Source organism: Patiria miniata, unplaced genomic scaffold (assembly GCF_015706575.1).
Source record: "Patiria miniata isolate m_02_andy unplaced genomic scaffold, ASM1570657v1 HiC_scaffold_19, whole genome shotgun sequence".
In the NCBI taxonomy this organism is placed as follows: Eukaryota; Metazoa; Echinodermata; class Asteroidea; order Valvatida; family Asterinidae; genus Patiria; species Patiria miniata.
The window spans coordinates 15,970,137-15,989,855 of NW_024037057.1; the positions used below are offsets into that span (position 1 = coordinate 15,970,137).

Here is a 19,719-nt window from a genome sequence, read left to right on the forward strand (position 1 = left end):
GAAGAAGAAATTTAATATGAACAGCATTTCTGTTGAATTTCATACACACTCTCTTTCAAATTCTATTTTTGTGTCCAATAACTCCAACATCTTGTTCGTCCTACTTGCATTATTTTAAATGTATTTAGATTATAAAATTGTAAAATTAAAGCTCCTAAAAATTCAGTTGATACATGGTAAGAACACATTTTATCTTCCATGACTTATTTAATGAACATTCCTAAATTTATGAGGTCATTTTATTCAACAGACAACTGAATTAAATGTTTGTGCATGTAATGGATTTCTTATATGTTTGAGAGTTGAGACACGCCATAGTTGTGTTGTCCACATTCTTGTGAACATGCTGGGCTTTTAAATGAGTCTTAATGACCAATTTATTATTATATGGAATGATCTTGCTGTCTTAAAGTCAAATAAATGTGATGATCCATGAAACTAAGCTGCCAATAAGTGATAATGAAAGGTCAAAAGCAACTTTTGGGGTTTCTGCATTCAGTTAAACATGATTGGAATTTCATTGGAATCTAGTTCAAAGTATGCTTTTTATAAAAGTTTGTACTCGTTTGTTTTAGTCTGTTAACTTGGTGGGAATCATATGGAGAAACGTCTGATAATTCACAGATGTAAAAACATAAAGGTCTTTTCACAACGAAAATGATCTTACATAAAACAGTTTTTTACCAGGTAGATAAGGCCAGTCAAAAAAAAGGCTCCGGTTTCTGGTATGGAGCTTGCCCAAAAAGTGGTGCGGCGACGCGGCTTTTTTTTTTTTTTTTGCCTGATTTTTTTGCTTCAAATGTGTGCTGCTGACTGCAAATGGTGCCCGACTAAACTTAGTGCAAATATATGGGAGTCCAGAGAGAAACCGGAGACTTTTTTTTTGGCCTAAAGCTGTTTACTATAAATTTGTTTACTATAAACAATTTCTGTTCTTTTTTAAATTCCCCTCAAGTACGTGTGCATGGCTTGCATCATATGGAATCAGAGACAGGTTACAGTATTTCCAAAAGATTTGTCTTTAATTGGGATAGGGTTTGCAAAATGGTATCTTTGGAAAACGATAGAATTGTTTGCAGTGACTAGATCGTAGTGAAACATGCCCAGTACCACCATTTACAGGTGATTGGTGCTCAAATGAAGCCTTAGGATCACATGATGTTGCTTTAAACAATAAAAGTATAATCATGACAATGATATTCTTTGTGACCTGTCCTATTATTTCCTGGGATTAATACTATTTTCTAGTATTTTTTATATGCCAAAATATAAATTAGTTATTGGTTGAAATGGTTTGAATGTGGAAGCATTTATGCCATACATTTGTTTTATTCTAAATGTCACTCACTATGGGTGCGTTTGATTAGCTTACACGTGTAAGGGAAGCTTACATGAGAGTGTTTGATTAGCCATCATGTGATCCTCGTGTCTGCCCTGGTGCCAACCGCCACTGCCCTAGCTTGCGAGCGCGTCTCTGGTGGCTGCTCGGTTGTGTGACGTAAGTGGACAATTTCTTTGATAGCAAGATTAAAGATTAATATAAATTGAGTACAGAGGGGAGATTTACGACTCAAATATTGCCAATTACTCGTGATGTTCAATTGGATAGACATATTTTTGAAAATTCAGAGTATATCCTCCGATTTCAGCAATCATTGTGATCTGGTTACAGTGAAGCAGACGACAGTGTGCCTGGTGTGTTCACATTTTAAAATCCCACCCCAAAACAACCTTTGACCTTAAATTTCCCAGAATGCCCAGGTGAATACATCGCTAATTGTACGCACCCTATATAACCTTGTTCAGTGTGAATGTGCAAATGCAATGTAAAGTGTGAAACTGAAAGATAATTAGTGATGAGTATCTTCAACTAGTACCATGCACTGAATAGACATGGTCCTCCTGTGATCATCTTTGGTATTTGACCCCCAAATAAGAGTCATGCAAATACTTCTGTGAATTAGTCAAGTGGCTTAGATCCAAATTTGGACAAAATTGTGACCGACTGGTCCAAAGCGCCAAACTTGGCAGATAGATTCTTAAAGCCCTAGAGAAGGCATTTAGAAGGGGTGATACCTGAAATTCTTTGGAAGGGTGCCCAATTTGCATAATTTGTAAATAGCCACCATGTAATATTTGTTTCATATTTTGGTATATTTTTATTTTTTTTTATTTTGAAAAGTATATTTTGGGATGCTACTCACATATCCTTACTCAAATAACACTTTCAAAGCATATAAGTGAATTATAAGGACATATGAAAGACCCAACATGGCTACTATTATACCCTAAACTTGTGCACATTCATCTTTGCCCCAGATATCCTCAAGTATTTTCTTGCCAAACCTCAGTAAGCAAGTATTGTCTTGCCAAACCTCAGTATTGATGAGCTTAACTTCACACAGTTACTTACTGGCACAGTTACCCCAATAAAACTATATGGAAAATCATGTGAACAAATATAACGTCATGATATTAAGCCCAGAAAACAAAAAAAGGAAAAAGTGAGGCATCTGTAAATTGGGATAAAAATTAGGCAAAGGGTTGCCAAACATGGGGGACTTCAACAAACTTAAAGAAACCCCCAAATGTACCTGTAAGAAACATTTCACATCGACATAATTATTATAAACAACCATAGTCTCTTATATTTTGGGGATTTCTTTGAAGTTGTTCTAGTCTCCCTTGTGTAGACAACCCTTCTCCCTAATTTTAGTCCAATTTACAGACACATCTTTTTTTCCTTTTTGTTTTGTTTTCTGGGCTAAATATCATATTATCATTGTTCATGTGATTTTCCATATAGTTTTATGAAGGTTACTGAGCCAATTATCAACTTTTGAGAATTGGAGGCTCAGCAATACTGAGGTTTGGCAAGACTACACTTGCTATCTAAGGAGAAAGGTAAGTGCACGAAACTTTAGGGTATAATAGTAGCCATTTTTGATATATATTTCCTCAATATCATCCAGTCACTTCTGTTCTTTCGAAATGCAAGGATATGTATGTAGAATCTCCAAAATATACCGGTACTTTTCCAAAAATAAAAAAAAAATAAAAAAATATCAAAGTATAGGAATAAATATATTACATGGTCACTATTTACGATTGATGCAAATTGGGCACCCTTTCCAAAATAGTTTCAGTCTAAATATATTCTTTAGGGCTATTGAGAATCTATCTGCCAAGTTTGGTGCTTTGCATGGACCAGTCGGTCACCATGTTGACCTCTCATTTGGGGCAACCCTTTGGAGTTTCAGGAAGGGATGTCACTCTGGAACATTTTCCTTTTACTCCACAGGGCCGGGTGGGGTAAGGATCTGTTAATGCCCCCAACCTTTGATATTGAGGGATTACAGGTTTTGATGGCTGGAGGGCGTATATTAAAGACGATGAACACAATTATTTATCCAAACAATGTGCAAATATTTACATATATGACAGAGAGTGATTCATAAACTTTCATCGTCGTTTATTCCTGTGTTTAGTATATACATGTCACTTTTTAAAATCTGTACAGTTATCCAATTACAAAATACATCCCAGTTCTAACCATAAATGATCAATATTAGTATCAAACATTTGCTATGAATTATACAATTTGCTATAAATTACAGGATTTTTGCCAAATAGATACACTGGACTTATTCTTTCACTAAACATTGAAGTGATTTTTTCCTGTTTTCCAATCTAGCAGTTCATATCTGACCTCATGTTCACTGTACATATTATGTTACTATCAGACCGTGTTCAATGTACATTATGAAGTTATCAAATCTTTCTTTTTCCCCTAGCAAATTAGCAATTTCTATTTTAGACACCTGAAACCCATCAAAACAAGCTTTGACTCTGGATTGCTTTTGCGCCTGTTATGCCTGAATTATTGTGGTCCACAGATAATAGTTCTTTACCAACTTGAAATATGAACATTAGCTGCAGGAAGAACTTTTTCTCCCAACAACTTATTAATGTGTGGAATGCTCTGCCTCATGAAGTAGTGAATGCTAGAACCGTGCCAGCATTTAAGAAAGAGCTTGACTCACTTTGGAAGAGAACAAAGATAGGATGTGGGGTCACAAAGGCTAGTGCCTAAGCAAATTACCCATAAAAACATAAGTGTAAGTGTAAGGCATTTCTTTGTCATTGTTCATAACTGATTACTGGCTTGCGTTTGACTTGATTTATACTACTCTGATCAATCTATATCAAAATATTAATTTACAATATGCATTACAGGAATCAAATTGTTAACAAAACAGTTGAAGGCAGAACAAGGGGTCAATCTATTTAATATCAGGTTTTTATTTGGAGTTGCGATTCACAAGCTTGCTCAGGTGAGACTCTGCTTAATATAAATGCATATATCTCTTAAAGCTATAGTCCATCATTTGCAGCCATCCGAAAAGTAATTGGCGTAATTACTGTTGAAAAACATACTTGGTTGAAAGATAGTAAGTGGACTAAACTCCCTGTGAAATTATTCTTTCTGGGAAGCTGTCATTTTGAAGTAATCAACGAAAGAAGGCATTTCCAACGGTGATTCTTAAGAAGCACCGTAGGAAAATTTAAATTAGTAGTTCGTTTTGTTATTCGGCGCAGCGCGCACAAGTATTGGAACGACGCACACGTGCACGCGGTTGTTATAATTCGTCGGATCAGTGCGCGACGCCGCGTATAGCTGCAATTCAAAACAATTCAAAACATGATTCAGTAACTTTTGATTTGAAATTGAGATCTTAGAATGCTGCTTTTCTCGGAATGTACAGCTGAAGCTTAGCTGAAACTTCATCAGGTTAGTTGCTCAGTATCCTTCATTAGATTTTGAACACTTTTGTTGCTTCAAACGAACAAAATGCACTAATTACAAATGATGGACTATAGCATTAACCTACAGTAAAACATAAAACAGTAAAGAATGGCATCTGAAAAACAACAAAATCAGGATTATTTTTCACTATTGTATGCACAAATGAGCTACAAGCATTGCAATCTCAAATGTGGTATCAAATAAAAATGGATTACAAAACCTTATATTACAATAAGATACTAAACAGTTCAGAAGCTGCATTAGCAATACAAGTCTTTTTAGAAATTTGTTTAATAAAAACAATTATGGCAACATTTTGTTTGCCATGCATTTCAGGTTTTCAGATCTTTTACTCATGCTCATTACATGTACGTGGAATAGAAAGCTCATGACATGGAACGAGTACCACCCAGCCAACAAATATATAGTTTAATGTATATTATTCAGTACTTACTTTTTTTGGTTTGGAGGGGGTTCATGAATATATGTATGCACATTTTGAAGTTTTTAATTTAACATTAGTATTACATGTATTTTTGTTTCTATTTAGGAAGTATTTCTAGATGCATGGCTTAAAAATGATTGTAAGTACTATTTAATCATTGATGTAATCTCCAGAACACCGAGATATAGTGTAAGTGTCTGGAAGTTCTGAATTCTTAGCTGTAAACACTTTGAGAGGTGTGCCAGGAAGATGGAATGTTGTAGAAATTGTTTTGGGCTAAAATTATGGATTTATGCAAAATAGAAGTGTTATTGTGACTTTATTTTAAGACAAAGAGAAAGGTTCATATTTTATAATAGAACTTAGATTATCTTGATTCATTGTGTTTTCTATCAAGTGTGCGAAACTGATTTCAGAGTCTGACACGTAACGTCCGTGACGTTATAATGTAACATCAGTTACAACAAACATGTTTCCACAACATCAAGGGGCTTTTTGTAAAATGTCATTGGTGTTTCTATAAAGTGAAGTTGTATCTATCACAACAAAGTTGTTTCATTAAATTCTTGCAAGAAACTTCACCGACTTTTATCAATGAGTACTAGAAGTCAAAACCTGTGTCAGAATGTATGACGTCTGTAACAGTCATTCTCAGTGCTTAATATCTGATTACTTAATTCAGCTAACACTATACCACGTCATGTTATACATAAAGGCCTTTAAGCTAGAGTTGTACCAAATATATCAAATTGGCTTTCACTGCAAACATTTTATTTTGTTTATTCCATTTGGTCAGTAGTCTCTGCAACGTAACGTCCCATATAACACCTCATCCACAGATACTGCCACATGGTATTCACTACTTGTTACTATTTTGCTGTACACGACCAAAATCACTTTGCAACAGCTCTGAAAAATGCCATACGCATAGCAACTAATGTACCAAACAGATGTCTGTGAAAAAATGGATGTATACGATTGTGCACTTTACGCTCGCAGTTCCTAAGTACAAGAGTCGGGTACAAACAGTTCATGGATATCCAACATTCAGAAGAATCAGTAGGTGAGGTGTCATAACACTAATTACTATACCTCATAAATATTCAAAGGGCAACCGTGGCATTTCTTGGTCGATTCCAGCAACTCAACTGTGTGAGAGTTTTTACAATCACCCCGCGTCTTCGTACGCGCGCGTGACGCGCAAAAACCAGGGAGGTACTATCACACACCTGGGTCGCAGCCTTAGATTTGTTCCAGTACTGTGTTATCTCTTTACCAACAACACATGTGCTTTACGTGCGTACCGTGGAGAACACCAGTGAGGACAGTTGTGCCAGTCTATTACGGCATTCATCAAAACGGCGACCAGTGGTGCTCGCTTTGCGATTTTTAACCGAGGAGGCAAGTGGGTGAAATTTTACACAATAAAAATAAATGCAGTGTTTTGCGTTAATGTTAAAATTATTAAATGACACAAAATTTACTTTCTATTCTGTCTGCCTCCTTAAATTAAACTAATGTTTCACTGTATCCAAATACTGCACGATCAAAAACATGGTGGAATGGACGAATGAAATACCGCAGCTGCCTAATGAATATGTATGAGGTATAGTAAAACAAATGCAACATGTTTTTTTTTGCAGGGAAATAGTGAAAACAAATGACCCCTCGGTGTGACATTAGTTTTCACTATTTCCTAACAAACCATGTTGTATTTGTATACTATAACCTCCCACTGTGATACATAGGGCTTTTATTTCCCTGGGTTTCATCTTTTAAACACAGGACTCCATGGATCATTATTCACTTCAGGTGGCTGGTTTTAGTACACCACTCAAAGCAGGAAATATTTGTACATTTACCCTAAAAAGCACCGTCTAAGTCATTTTGTTGGGTAGGTCACAAGAGTGGGCCTGAACAGCAAGGATCTTATTGTGGTAGTAGAGATACATGTAACAGACCTTATGCATAGCGGCCATCTTAGAGGGCATCTTTTGTTATTTTAATTCAGTCACAATGAATGCACACAAGGTTGACTCATGCATATCCCAGCAAAACAAAGGCACTGCCCTCTAAGATGGCTGCTATGCATAATGTGCATTACAATATATGGTGATTACCCCGTCCTTGACCAAGTGTTCTTTATTGAAAACGATGTGTTATGAGTCCCTTGTAGAAATGTACAGAGTCACGTAGCATGTCTCTCTACCACACTGCTCAGGTGTGCCTGTGGGGTGCAGGGACAAGAGACCCTTGTGCCCATCTTTGCTCCTTATTTTAAAAGGTTTTCAGCTTTGAGTGACGTCAGTTTAAACGCCCATTAAAAAAAAAAAAAACCCAGAAAAACTCCCAAGTTGTTAAGAGGAGCAACAGGATTATTAGAGAGATTCGGCAAGCTCACAATTTGAGCCTGTATCATGTATCTGTATGGATTCTGCATATGACGTCATCACTTTTGTGCCCTTTCAAACGCCAGGTGGGAAATTTGACACAGAAAGTACGTGTGGAAGTCATCTGATACGGGAGCAGTACGTATGCAAGTTTCTCGATTTGACACCAAACTTGTGCCAACATGATGCCTCTCATAACCTCTAACTTTTAATTACATGACGAATGATACATCTCACATTGCTTTGTGGTTTTTGTTGGTACCTTTTTGAGGCATCAAAGTTGTCTAATTTATGCGTATCGTTTGTGCATTAATCACATAGAAGCTCCAGGCTAACGGAGCGTGATGTTATGTACAACATACTAGGCCTTTGTGCCACCTAACTGATTTCCTTTATACATGTACATGGCTGCACGATGCCAAAACTGCATTTTGCATTTCCCAGCACGTATGTGTATGTTTTTGTATGTGTGATGTCATACAGACACGCATACAGATAAATGAATTTTTCCCACTTGCCGAACCTCTCTATTATCCAAGGTCCAATTTCATAAAGCTGACTGAATAGATTTGCTAAGCACAACATGTGTACATGTATATTGCTAGTGGCGGGTTATTATCTGATATCTTCTATGCACATGTTTGCTGAGTGGCAGTTCATGTTAAGCAACTCTATGAAACTGGGCCCTAGTTACACAGTATCCTATCCAAATGTCTCTTGCGCAGCGTACACCAGATACAAGAATCCGTCTTCATCTTTTTCTTGTTCGTAGATCTCTGAGATTGGAGTCGAGACGCTGACCAGGCTCTTGTGATTAACCAAGAGGAAGAAGGCTTGTGTAGGACTCAGTTGCAATCTTCTCCTGTAGCAAATGTATCAAATTAAAATGCACAATTTACATGTGTGGACCTTCATTATTTATTTATTTTTTTTCAAAATAACCAAGATATTTGTTACTCCTATGAAGACTGAGTTGGACTATTTGTTCATGATATAAACATGTTGCACCTGTCCACAATGTTCTAAGTGTTAATGTCTTTACTGAAACATTAGTCAAATCACAAAACTTGTGTGTCCCCCGCTGTACATTTACTGTGCACTGTGATATGCCTGGTTCTTGGTAACCAACATTGGAACCGCCCTCGGTTGGCTGGTCCAGCAGTAAATAGTTGACTCCTAGTCCTAAATTGGTTTACTCCTCACACTTCAGATTTTTGTCAATGAAGATTGTGTGCCCCTTTGCAGCTTAGAAGCACGCAACAAATTTGAGCTTCCAACTCCAAAATCTTTTTCAAACATGGAACCTATAATCTCAAGACCTCAGTCTTCATTTCTTCCATTCTTATGTGAATTCAGTATTTTTTTATTTTTAATGGCAAAAACATTTAAATTGCATCAAGATAGTTCTCAGACAAATAGTGCATGTATACACAGGATACAAGTACATTCCATCACATTTGTAGGATACTGTTGTTGGAAGTACTCTACCAAGTACTATGTCAAAACACTCTTTGGCCAATTTTTCAGCCCCCTTGATCATTATCATCATTGGGCGGCTGCAGCCGAGATAGATGCAACCAAACTACAAACTCTCTTGTCTGCCATGGCCGTGGTGATGTCATCAACGTGCTGGCTCACATCATTGCATACAGTGTCAAAGTAGTTGAGGGGTCTCCTCCCTCTGTTGGGGCAAGGCAATCTCTAGCAGATGAGGTTGGAGGCAATTTGCTCTTTGGCTCTGTTGCAGTTGCCGGCAAGGCGGGCTCAGCAATGTGCAACTGTAGTTGAGATAGGTGGGATGCTGCCGTATATTTCCGCCTTTGTCATATGTTCCTTCCAGGAAATATTTTGCGCTCTCATGATACTGATGGCAATTAAGGTACATGTAAGTATTTGACATGTTTACAAACATGTATTATACACACAAATTGTGCATACTGTATCTAGGCTTAATTGCAAGCAAGAAGACACTATGCACTCCTTTCTTGGCCGTTAAGGGCAGGGTTTGAAATAGACACACACAAAAGGTCTGCAGAGAAAAGATTAGGGATACCGCACTTCCCTGCATGGGATGTTGACAAACAAGCAATAGTGCACATTCATTACCTGATTATTTTGACCAGTTCGCCCATTGTGATGTGATCAGGAACCAGGAATTTGGATTTATCCAACAAAGGCAGGTTGGTTTCCCGCTCATATCGCTCAATGATCACCTGCATATTAACATGTGTAAAGTAAGATGAAGACACTCAAACACACAGGACGATCAACAGCTCAATGGATTAATGAACCCTCCTACAACTAGCCTTCTGCACTTCACAAGCCTTCAAATGTTGCACAACCACTTTTGCCGGTAGAGTAATAGCCCCCACACTTCAAATTCCTTTGAGTTATAATGTAATCTTCCATGGAGTATGGGTAACACTACTTATCTTCAAGTAAACTTGAATCTTCAATCCTGATTGGTTGATCCATGGCAACAAGCCATGCTACATATAACCATGTAGCACGGCCACGGTCCATACGGCACTCTGTGTGCTGCGCTATTCCAAGATGCACGCGCCATTCCGTACAAACACGCACGTGTATAGGATAAGCGCTGAAGTTTGTGTACAGCGTGCGTTTCATCTTTATTGTGCGTCAAGTTTGCTTGAAGATAAATTTGTTATCATGCTCGCGCTTGTGGGATAACTTATAATGTACAAATCCCTGCACTATTCTTTTGTGTGGTTAAGATCAGGACAAGCAGAAAGATTTGGTCAGCCTTCACTGCTCTTCGCAGTGCTTTTTTTGTGTGCAGCGACTCTATGCGACACAGTTACTTGAACACTTCAACACTGACCTGCAGTGTTATTAAAGGGTTTTACATATTGCTTGGAATATTGACTTCTCACCAGGAGGGTTAAGCCTGTTTCAGGGGCTTAAGATTTACAGATATAGACATTTCAAAAGTGCTATGAACGGTTCTGAAGCAATGATGAATACGTACTTGTTAGCTATGAGATTTTGAAATATTTTTGTGTTTCCGTTATTTGCATGAATCAAGACTTGGAACAAGAAGGAATCATCGGCAAAATGATGTCACTCTGCAGACACGGACTAATGAGTTTTGTCAAATCCATGACAAGATGACCAAACCTAGTAACCCAGTGTATGCACATGCACACATACATGGGCGTGTTCATCTATTCGAACTGCGGACGAAAAATACCAGAGAACAAAAGAACACAATATCGTCCACGATTCCCAGCATACGTCCATGATTGGGGTCATGTACGAAACATATGGGAGTCTTCCTGAAAAGTTAAAGTACAAACACAACAGGGACAATACAATGTATGACGTCCACAATCGACGGTGTGCACAAGACTGGTTGTACGTGTACATGCATGTACATGTACCTACTGCACAAATAAAAATGAACCTTTCAACAGATTTGGCCAAATTTTCTAAAGATAATCCCAATGATTAATTAGTTTCAGCTCCCCTTTCTGTTCACACATGCAGTAACAATACAGCAATTCATGAGACAAAAGACAGCTTGGATTTAACCGTGACAATGTGTTGCTTTTATGGACACCATGCATGAACAGCAAATGTCACTTTACCACTAACAACACCTCTAGTGGGGGGGGGGGGGGACAGACCACATGTATGCTCAGGTTTGCGCACACATTGTGCCAAGTACACACCACTATTTTTTTTCTTCTGAATATGCAAACCCATATTTATCTTTGAACAATCGTCAAGCATTGTCAGCAATACATTGAACAGTTCCTTCCCCAGAGGTCCGTAACTTCACAATCACTGTATGAATGAATCAGTACTCAATACTCACCGGCACTTTGTTGCTATGTTTCTCTCGAATTTCTTGCACATCTCTCTTTCTCTGTTCTGATCAGAATTTAAAAAATGGAACTTGAATTTTGCGGGAATCGACATGATAATACATGATCTTCATTTTATCTCGTGCGTGTCAAATCACGTGACCCTTCCTTCCGGTCGAAACCGGGAGTGCCTAATAATTTGAAAGTGGACAAAGATATGAACAAGTTTGCTTTCAAAGATGTTAGTCTCTGGCTGGGTTGACCTTTCCAAAAAAATGATCAGTAGCAGCAGGTTCAAAAATGTAAAAAAAACAACTTATTTTCAGTACATGTGTGTAGCGAAATTTGTGGTAATCGCTTCAAAATTAACCCTAACTCCTGGGGCTCTTTTACTAAAAAGTATCCTGAATCCGCCGAAATCCACCAATTTTGTCACGAAACAAATGCTGGTATCTTGAGTCCATCAGAATTCCCCAGTGTAGATAGATACTGGAGGTATCCTGATCCGCCAAAGTCCACCAGCAAAAGTCTCGATGGATTCTGGCGGATTCAGGATACCATGGTGGCATAAAAAAAATACATGTTTTTCCATAGAGTCTTCCAAATCCATCACCTAAATTTCTGGTGGATTTTGACGGATTCAGGATACCATGCTCGCATGAATATTGTGATGTGTGTTGCATAGGATCCATCAAAATACACCAATGCATGGTGACCCCAGCACTGCATTGCCAGGATAGGTTATTTACATAATCCATTGTGTATATGATGAGGCCTATAGCCCCAGTCACAAGCTCCCATCCACCCAGTAGGCCTACATGTATACATGTTTGTACAGAAGGTGACACTGACAGACTTGGCAGGGCTAGTGCCAGCAGTATTACTTGACCACAAACATTGCAAAAGACTTAAACTGTTGAGATCCTGAATCCATCAAAGTCCCCCAACAGCTCAAAATAGAGGTATCCTGAATCCATCAAAATCCTTCAGTTCCGCTAGGCTTACAATCCTGAATCCATCAAAATCCCCAAGTTTGTGCAACATGGAGGTATCCTGAATCCGCCGAAATCCCCCCGAAACAGGGGGGTGGATTTTGATGGATTCAGGTACGTTAGTGTTAATATACATGATGACCTTAATGCAGATAAGACCTGTGGGCGAAAAAACTCGATGATGTCATCAGACAGGAAGTAACAATGAAAAGACCTTGAAACCTTAACAAATTGCTAAAAAATCAACCGTGAGAGATAGAATCAAGATTTGGCTACATATAGCACAGTTAACATCTATTGAGCTTTCTGGTAATGACATCACAATGACGTCATCAAGTATCATAATTATTACAAGCAACTAAAGATTTCTATATTTAATTTTTGGAAATCAATATAAAATCAACTGTTTTTTTTATGGCAATCGATACAATATTGGAGGGTCTTCATTTTTGGTACTAAGTGCAAAATCAGATGGGCGATTCCCACGGTTACTCACGTTACATTTTTGATGTACTTTTGAGTTTCCTTGGGCTGTAATTACCTTACTGAAAAGGTTTAATAACTGTTATCCCCATGGTAGATAGAGTAGACCTAGACCTACCTAAGCACCAAAGATAACATCCAGAAAAATGTGTTATGTATAATAAACAAGACGCACAAAATCGGTTACTCACGTTACATTTTCGGACATGCATAAAAAGCAAACATGCTTTGATCAAAAAGTGTCCTCATTCAGGCAACCTGTGGAAATTTCTTTTAAATGGTTAAATTACCATGCCATGGGGCACACATAATAAGAGTAAAACAAATCCTCCTGAATCTTCAATTTTTTTGCAATCCACAAAACACATGGTTACTCACGTTACATTTTCTCAGAATTTTCTGGCATGATGTTTTTGACTAAATTATCATAATTAGTATGTTTGTACCCAATAGGCATCAGAACTACTAAAAACTCTGACTTAAATTTGCATTTTGGATCTTCAATGGCAAGTACTCCAAGATAAAGGTTTCATCTGACATTATTCTGATACTAATTACTATTACAGTGCATACTGATCCCCTACCAGGAATTTGATGTTTCCTCTTAAGTCCGGATGTAGTTTATTTTTTTTTACACTAATGCTGAGCCATCAAAACAAACCTCTCATGTTCCGAGAGTCTGCTAAAACGTAATGTATGCCACTACATGTACATAGCACACAATATTGGGCCCATGGAAAGGCCACACTGTCAGAGACCATGATGTGGAGAGTGGGTTCCAGGATACCACTGTATCGGTAGCTTAGTGTGAAGTGCCTACATGTAATGTTATTTAGCTTTTGTTCCAAATAACATTTTTATTTCAATGAAGGGATGTACAGGAGTCTTCCGTATTCCATTAAACAACACAAAAACTTGATACAGTCGACTCTCGTTAGTACAAACTCTGTTAATACAAAATTCTGGTTATAACAAACATAAAGCCTTGGTCCCGATTGTGCATTTATGTGCACAATGAATGGGACTGATGTTCCTCTTAATACAAAATTCTGATATAACAAACAATTTGGCTAGGTCCGATCGAGTTTGTTATAACGAGACTCGACTGTACAATACTGTACTTGGATTCAATTTACAACAATTATGCTGTTTCGAAGACCATTTTGCACCATAAACATTCATGTTTAGATGTCAAAAAACCCCATAAACATTCATCTTTAGATGTCAAAAAGTAGCAAAAAAAAAAAGGCTTAAAAAGATCCCTCATATGCTTGAGGCTCTTTGTTTTAAGATAAAAAGTTATCAACAAAATCAACATTATCAAGCAAAAGTCAGTTTGGGTATAGTTTGGGTGACTTGGGATAAAAAATCTTGGTTACTCATGTTACATTTTTGGTTACTCACGTTACAAAAGTTACTCACGTTACCAAATTTAGTTGCCTTTTGTTCTTAAATGTGTGTATTAGTGTCAACAAAACACTTACATTTATATCTATGTTCATGCAAAGAATGATAATCCTAAATACCAAAATTTAATTCATTAGAAATGTTGGTGAGAAAAAACTTTTATATCTTTTCGGTTACTCACGTAAAAAAAAAAAAAAGGTATAAAATGCTACTTTTTGACATCTAAAGATGAATGACCGCTCGGCTGTGAATTGACATATGGTTCAGAGATTAAGACTATCATACATGCTAGAAATAAGGTTATGATTGAAATATCTCTAATTGCATTAATAGCAATCAATGTTTAAACTTTACCAAATTTGTTGAGTTCTTTGTAGGTCAATCAAACCTTGGAATTGCCAAGGTGGAAACCGGAAGTGCCTTATAATTTAAAATTAACAAAAGATGTGAACTTGCTTTCAACGATGTGAGTCTTTGCCTTGGCTGTTCTTTTCAAAAATATGACAGGTGATGTCATTATATGTAGAGCGCCCTCTAGCGGCATGTTGAAAAAGTGAAACGTGCATTGTGAGTTGATGTGTGTGGCGAAGATGCGGTAATCGCTTCAAACATGATAGCCCAACACCATGTGGTTGTTCCTACAACCTCTAGTTATATTTTTGAATATTCATGATCCTACGGTTTTGGCCGATAAGTGATTACTACATAACCATGTTAACGCTGAGCACAATACCTTTAGCTTTAAAATGAACTACAATGTATGAAATGTGGCATTTGTTTATTGCTCCGGGACCACATCTTTCTGAAACTTTTTAATGAAAACCTAATTAAAAACGAGTTTTGGGTAAACAGTGTTCTCCTCGGAAAAAATGTCACATTTGACGTTTATTTCCAGGGTAAATACTTCATCTTTATGACGACAAAAACTGCACAATACCATCTGTTATATCTTGAAGTATTTTTAAAACAATTTTGGAACAAGGAGTGGTTTTGCTTACAGTTTTATGAATATTTCTGTTAAAATTAGATGTCTAAAACTGACAAAATGGCACACCTGGAAGTGGAACATTTGTGATTAACATGCCAACGGGTATTAATACCCGTTATCACGTGTCTAAACCAATTAAGGCAAGTCCGCTCAGTGCATTCTATACTAGAGCTCAGAACAGTCGTTCATCTTTGTGTGTAGGATCCGTGCTCAAATTACCGTTTACACACAGACATTTTGATGTTCCCGGGAAAAATCTTTGAACATCAATTTCTCCCGTTTGAAAGACCATATAGACACTTTCGGAGTTTGTTTGTCTTATAATGATACAACTACATGTATGTGCTAAAAATTGTTTCGATATGTTCAGTATTTTTCATTAAAATTTGAAAAATAGGCTGCGAGACGTACAGTTTTCAAAGCTGAAACAAATAGTGTTTGCAATACACTCTTTTCAAGCCTCACGAATATTAACAATGTTCTATCCATATGGAGTGCAGTTACAATTTGTACGACCCCCTCCTACACGAGTTATTCATCAATAAAATGTTAACCTTTTGGGTTGGTTTCGATTGGTTGATATACCACGCGAAGTCACGCAGAATCAGGCTAACATGGCTAATGCTAATAACGCGCACGTCATATGTCAACGCAACCGGCTGTGGCATAGCGTACCTGTTGACCATATGTTTTGTTTTGCTCGGCAAAAATCCGAGTCGAAATTCACCTTGGTGACAGTAGGTGTAACAAAAGCGTTTGTAACAGATTAAACTTAAATTCGCAATATTCTGAGATAAATATTAGTGTTCAACTAAAAGTGAAATAACAACTTGTACAGATTCCTAGAAATTCAGATAAGGGGAAACGTTTAGAATGATTTGGGAATCTTGAGAATGAAAGTTTTAGGCCAGCTTACCCGGTGACCAGTATTGACGTTTCTGCATCTCGAAAGTCCATCACCGATTGCAAAGTTCATCACCGATCGCGAAAATTCATCACCGATTGCAATAGTCCAACACCGATTGCAAAAGCCTATCACCGATTGTGAAAGTCCATCACCGATTGCAACAGATGCATTACCGATTGTGAAAGTGCATCACCGATTCGATGATGTCATTAAGTGCCTCTTTGGCGTTCCATAGGACCTGGAGGGATCGCAATTTGTTGCGCCCGACGCTCACTGATGCTAAATGGGGAGTCGCCGCGGCGAGATGAGGAGTTGCCACGGCAAGATAGTAACTCATCGCGGCGAGATAGTAGGCCTAAATCGCCGCGGCACGCGCGGGGAGATAGTAAGTAACTCGTTTTTTAAAATTTCTTGTGGCCCTTCTACTTCTAGTTCTTGGCATACTTGTTCTAGTTCTACACTTCCGTAAAAAGATCTTTTGTGTATCAAGAACCTTACATTTTCCTTTTCAAAATGCACTTCTTCAGAAAAAAATGCTATTGGAGACTAATCCAAACATGCCAAAAGAGTAGCTCTACCAAAAGCGGTAGGTTTTTATTTGAAGCGATCCGGAACTAGGACAAATCCGGAACAAGGAAAACGACTGTCAATGACTGTAGGCCTACTCAGTCCAAGTAACTTGGACCCAACTAATCGCATTACATGTAGTAGGGTCCAAGCTAATCCTTATATGCCAAGCTAATCCTCATTGACCCAAAAACCAAACATTGCCCAAGATTTCACCCTCAAAACGGCCTCCAAATTACTAGATACGCCACCTGAGGTACAAGTAGACATCGATAATTAAGATGGTTGTACTGAAGTTTACTTACGATCCGGATTAGTCCGAGTAACTTGGACCCAACTTATCGCCTTTTTAGCATTCGGACATGGTCTGGCGACTATATCGCCAGACCATGTCTGAATGTTAAAAGGGTGATAAGTTGGGTCCAAGTTACTCGGACTAATCCGGATGAAAAGTGAAATTTCCCGTTCAATTCCGAGAGCTCCCCTCTACGCCAGACCATGTCCGAATGTTAAAAAGGCGATAAGTTGGGTCCAAGCTAGCCCCATAAATGTGGCCAATTTACTGGACTACCTCCGTAAATAAAGGCCACACTTCCACCATGTACAAAAACATGTCGAACTTTGTCATATTTTGATTTTCACATTTAGGCTTAGTTTGTAGTTTATTTTTGCTGTAGAAGCATACTCACCCTCTTTATAGGCTAATCAGAAAGTGCTGCCTTTTTCAGATGTCTATTTTTTTGTGAAATTTCATGTTGAAATATTGTGCAAACGTGTGCAAACAAATCTGGAAATTTCATGAAAAATATTGTTGATGTCTAACGTGGCGCGGCCCCCAACGTGGCGCACTTTGATTTTTCGCCTGTAGCGCCTACCTAGAGCAAAAGTTTTAACTGAAATTTCACAGAAAGTGAAATTTCATCAAGTTCTAAACACTCCTGTTCATAAATCGCGAGTTTATTTATCCGTAACAAAGTTAGAAGAAACTTTATTTTGGCTTGATTTTCCGATTTAAAGGGAATATACATCATTTGCTTTTGCTGTAATTTTCAGAAATGGGCAGAATTGGGGGGTTGGAAATATATAGCAAATATAGTTACACTGACTTTTTTGAGGTTTTGGGTTCGAAAATGCTATAAAAACCAAGAAAAACAATCATTTTCCTGTAGTCTGGTTCCCTGACTCCATATAAGAAGAAACAGAGCAGTATACATACATTGGGGAATTGTAAGGTCAGGGAACCAGTCTAGCTGGCTTGTACCCGTTCATAGGTGTGTAATCGATTGCAAACAAGTGCGATGGTCAATTGGGGCCAGTATTTGAAAAAAAGCCAGTTTTTTCCAACGCTGGTCGGCCGATCAGCGTTGGAAATTGATATAAAAATACCACTTTTCTTGAAAATGACAGTATACCAGGTGCCATGATTTTACAGGATGCTTTACACTGTCATTCACTAACAGTCCAACAAGGTATTTCAAAATGATTTGGTAGTTTTATTTTTTGATGTTCGCAAATGTTGTATTTTCCTTTTAATTTTCAAGTGCAAAGTGAACCCTTTGAAAATGCCCCGAAAAATAAGAAAATAATTTTCTGACAAACATCTGGCTGGGTATGTAAGTAGAGATGATAATTATTTATCAAAAATTATCAAGTTTACAGAAATTCTTAAATGTTAATTTGGAATTTTCCGAGATGTATTCGAGTGCGCCACGTTAGGGAACACTCCGCCAATTTGTGCCCAATTTCAGGACGCCACCGTTTTTCAATTTTGGATTAAATTTTATGAAACCGAAATTGTTCACAAAGGTTAAATAGCAAGCATTAATAAAGTAAAAGTACCAGTATTTTACTGCATGAATTTGAGGTTTGTCAACAAAGAGGTTTGGCAACACTACACGAGGAAAGTTGGGTAAGCTTCGAAGTGCGCCACGTTAGGGAACACCACTATGGTAATCCTTACTTTTAGGACCCCGTTCCTATATAGGAAGTAGCCCCACTAGTGTGGCCGTTCAGCGCAGCATACCGACGGCCACACTAGTGGGGCAAGGGAAAGACTTACGAAAACAGTTGACTAAATGACACTCAAATTTGACATTCTGATATTTCTTGACACATCTGAACAATTGGCAATGACACCTTCTTGAATATCAGTATGTTTAATTTTGTGGAAAGAGGGCAGGGCTTTGATTTATGAGGGAAATTCAGGGGTACTAAAAGACGACGATGACAACCAGAAAACAGACTAAAAAACCAAGATGGCAAACGTGAAAGCTTTGGTACTGGACAGACATCTGCAAAAGTCAGTTTTGAACAGAACTCGTAAAAAATAGAGGTGTCCTAAAAGTAAGGATTACCCTAGCCCTAAAGGGGCCACATTTATGGGGCTAGGTGAAAGCATGGAGAAATTAAATAGAACTGCTTGTAGTTTGAAATTGTACTAGTGCTACAATTTCAAACTACGAAGTACGATTAGCCGATTTTTTTTTCAATTTAGCCTCACCCAATGTTCTCCTCTGCTTAAATGTTTTTGTTGGCATTATTCCAGGGTGTTACTTGGTGTGAAGCGTGAGGATTGCGTGATGATCAGGAAGATGCTGTCGTACTCGTCGTAAACTTTATGTCGAATGTTGAAACATTGTTGTTGTGAACCGTGAACGTGACGTGTGTCGTGTGTGTGCAGTATACCTAAAAATAGCATTTACATAGTCGCTTAAGTACAGACTGGTTACCGCCGCTGATTTTTTATTAGCGCCCCTTATTCAGAACATCATTAGACTGGAGGCCGCATCTCTGGAGCAAGTAAGGGGTTTTCCAAACCTCGGATTTTGTTTCCGGTTCGGCTTAACGCGTTGCACATCGCGGGACTTGGAACTGTTGTGCCCATTCTTGAAAATCACGCATTCTCG

General features: G+C 38.0%; 1 protein-coding gene across 1 annotated transcript; it reads right to left on the reverse strand.

Annotated features, from left to right (window-relative positions):
• Window positions 1-7,684: 7,684 nt before the first annotated feature.
• Window positions 7,685-19,513, reverse strand: LOC119725909 (microtubule-associated proteins 1A/1B light chain 3B-like). The gene is made up of 4 exons (XM_038197521.1): window positions 19,314-19,513; window positions 11,481-11,536; window positions 9,749-9,855; window positions 7,685-8,504 (listed from the first exon to the last, which is right to left on the reverse strand). Exons 1-4 carry the CDS (start codon window positions 19,348-19,350, stop codon window positions 8,345-8,347), a joined length of 360 nt encoding a protein of 119 aa, XP_038053449.1. The 5' UTR covers window positions 19,351-19,513; the 3' UTR covers window positions 7,685-8,344.
• Between the last annotated feature and the right edge of the window lie 206 nt (window positions 19,514-19,719).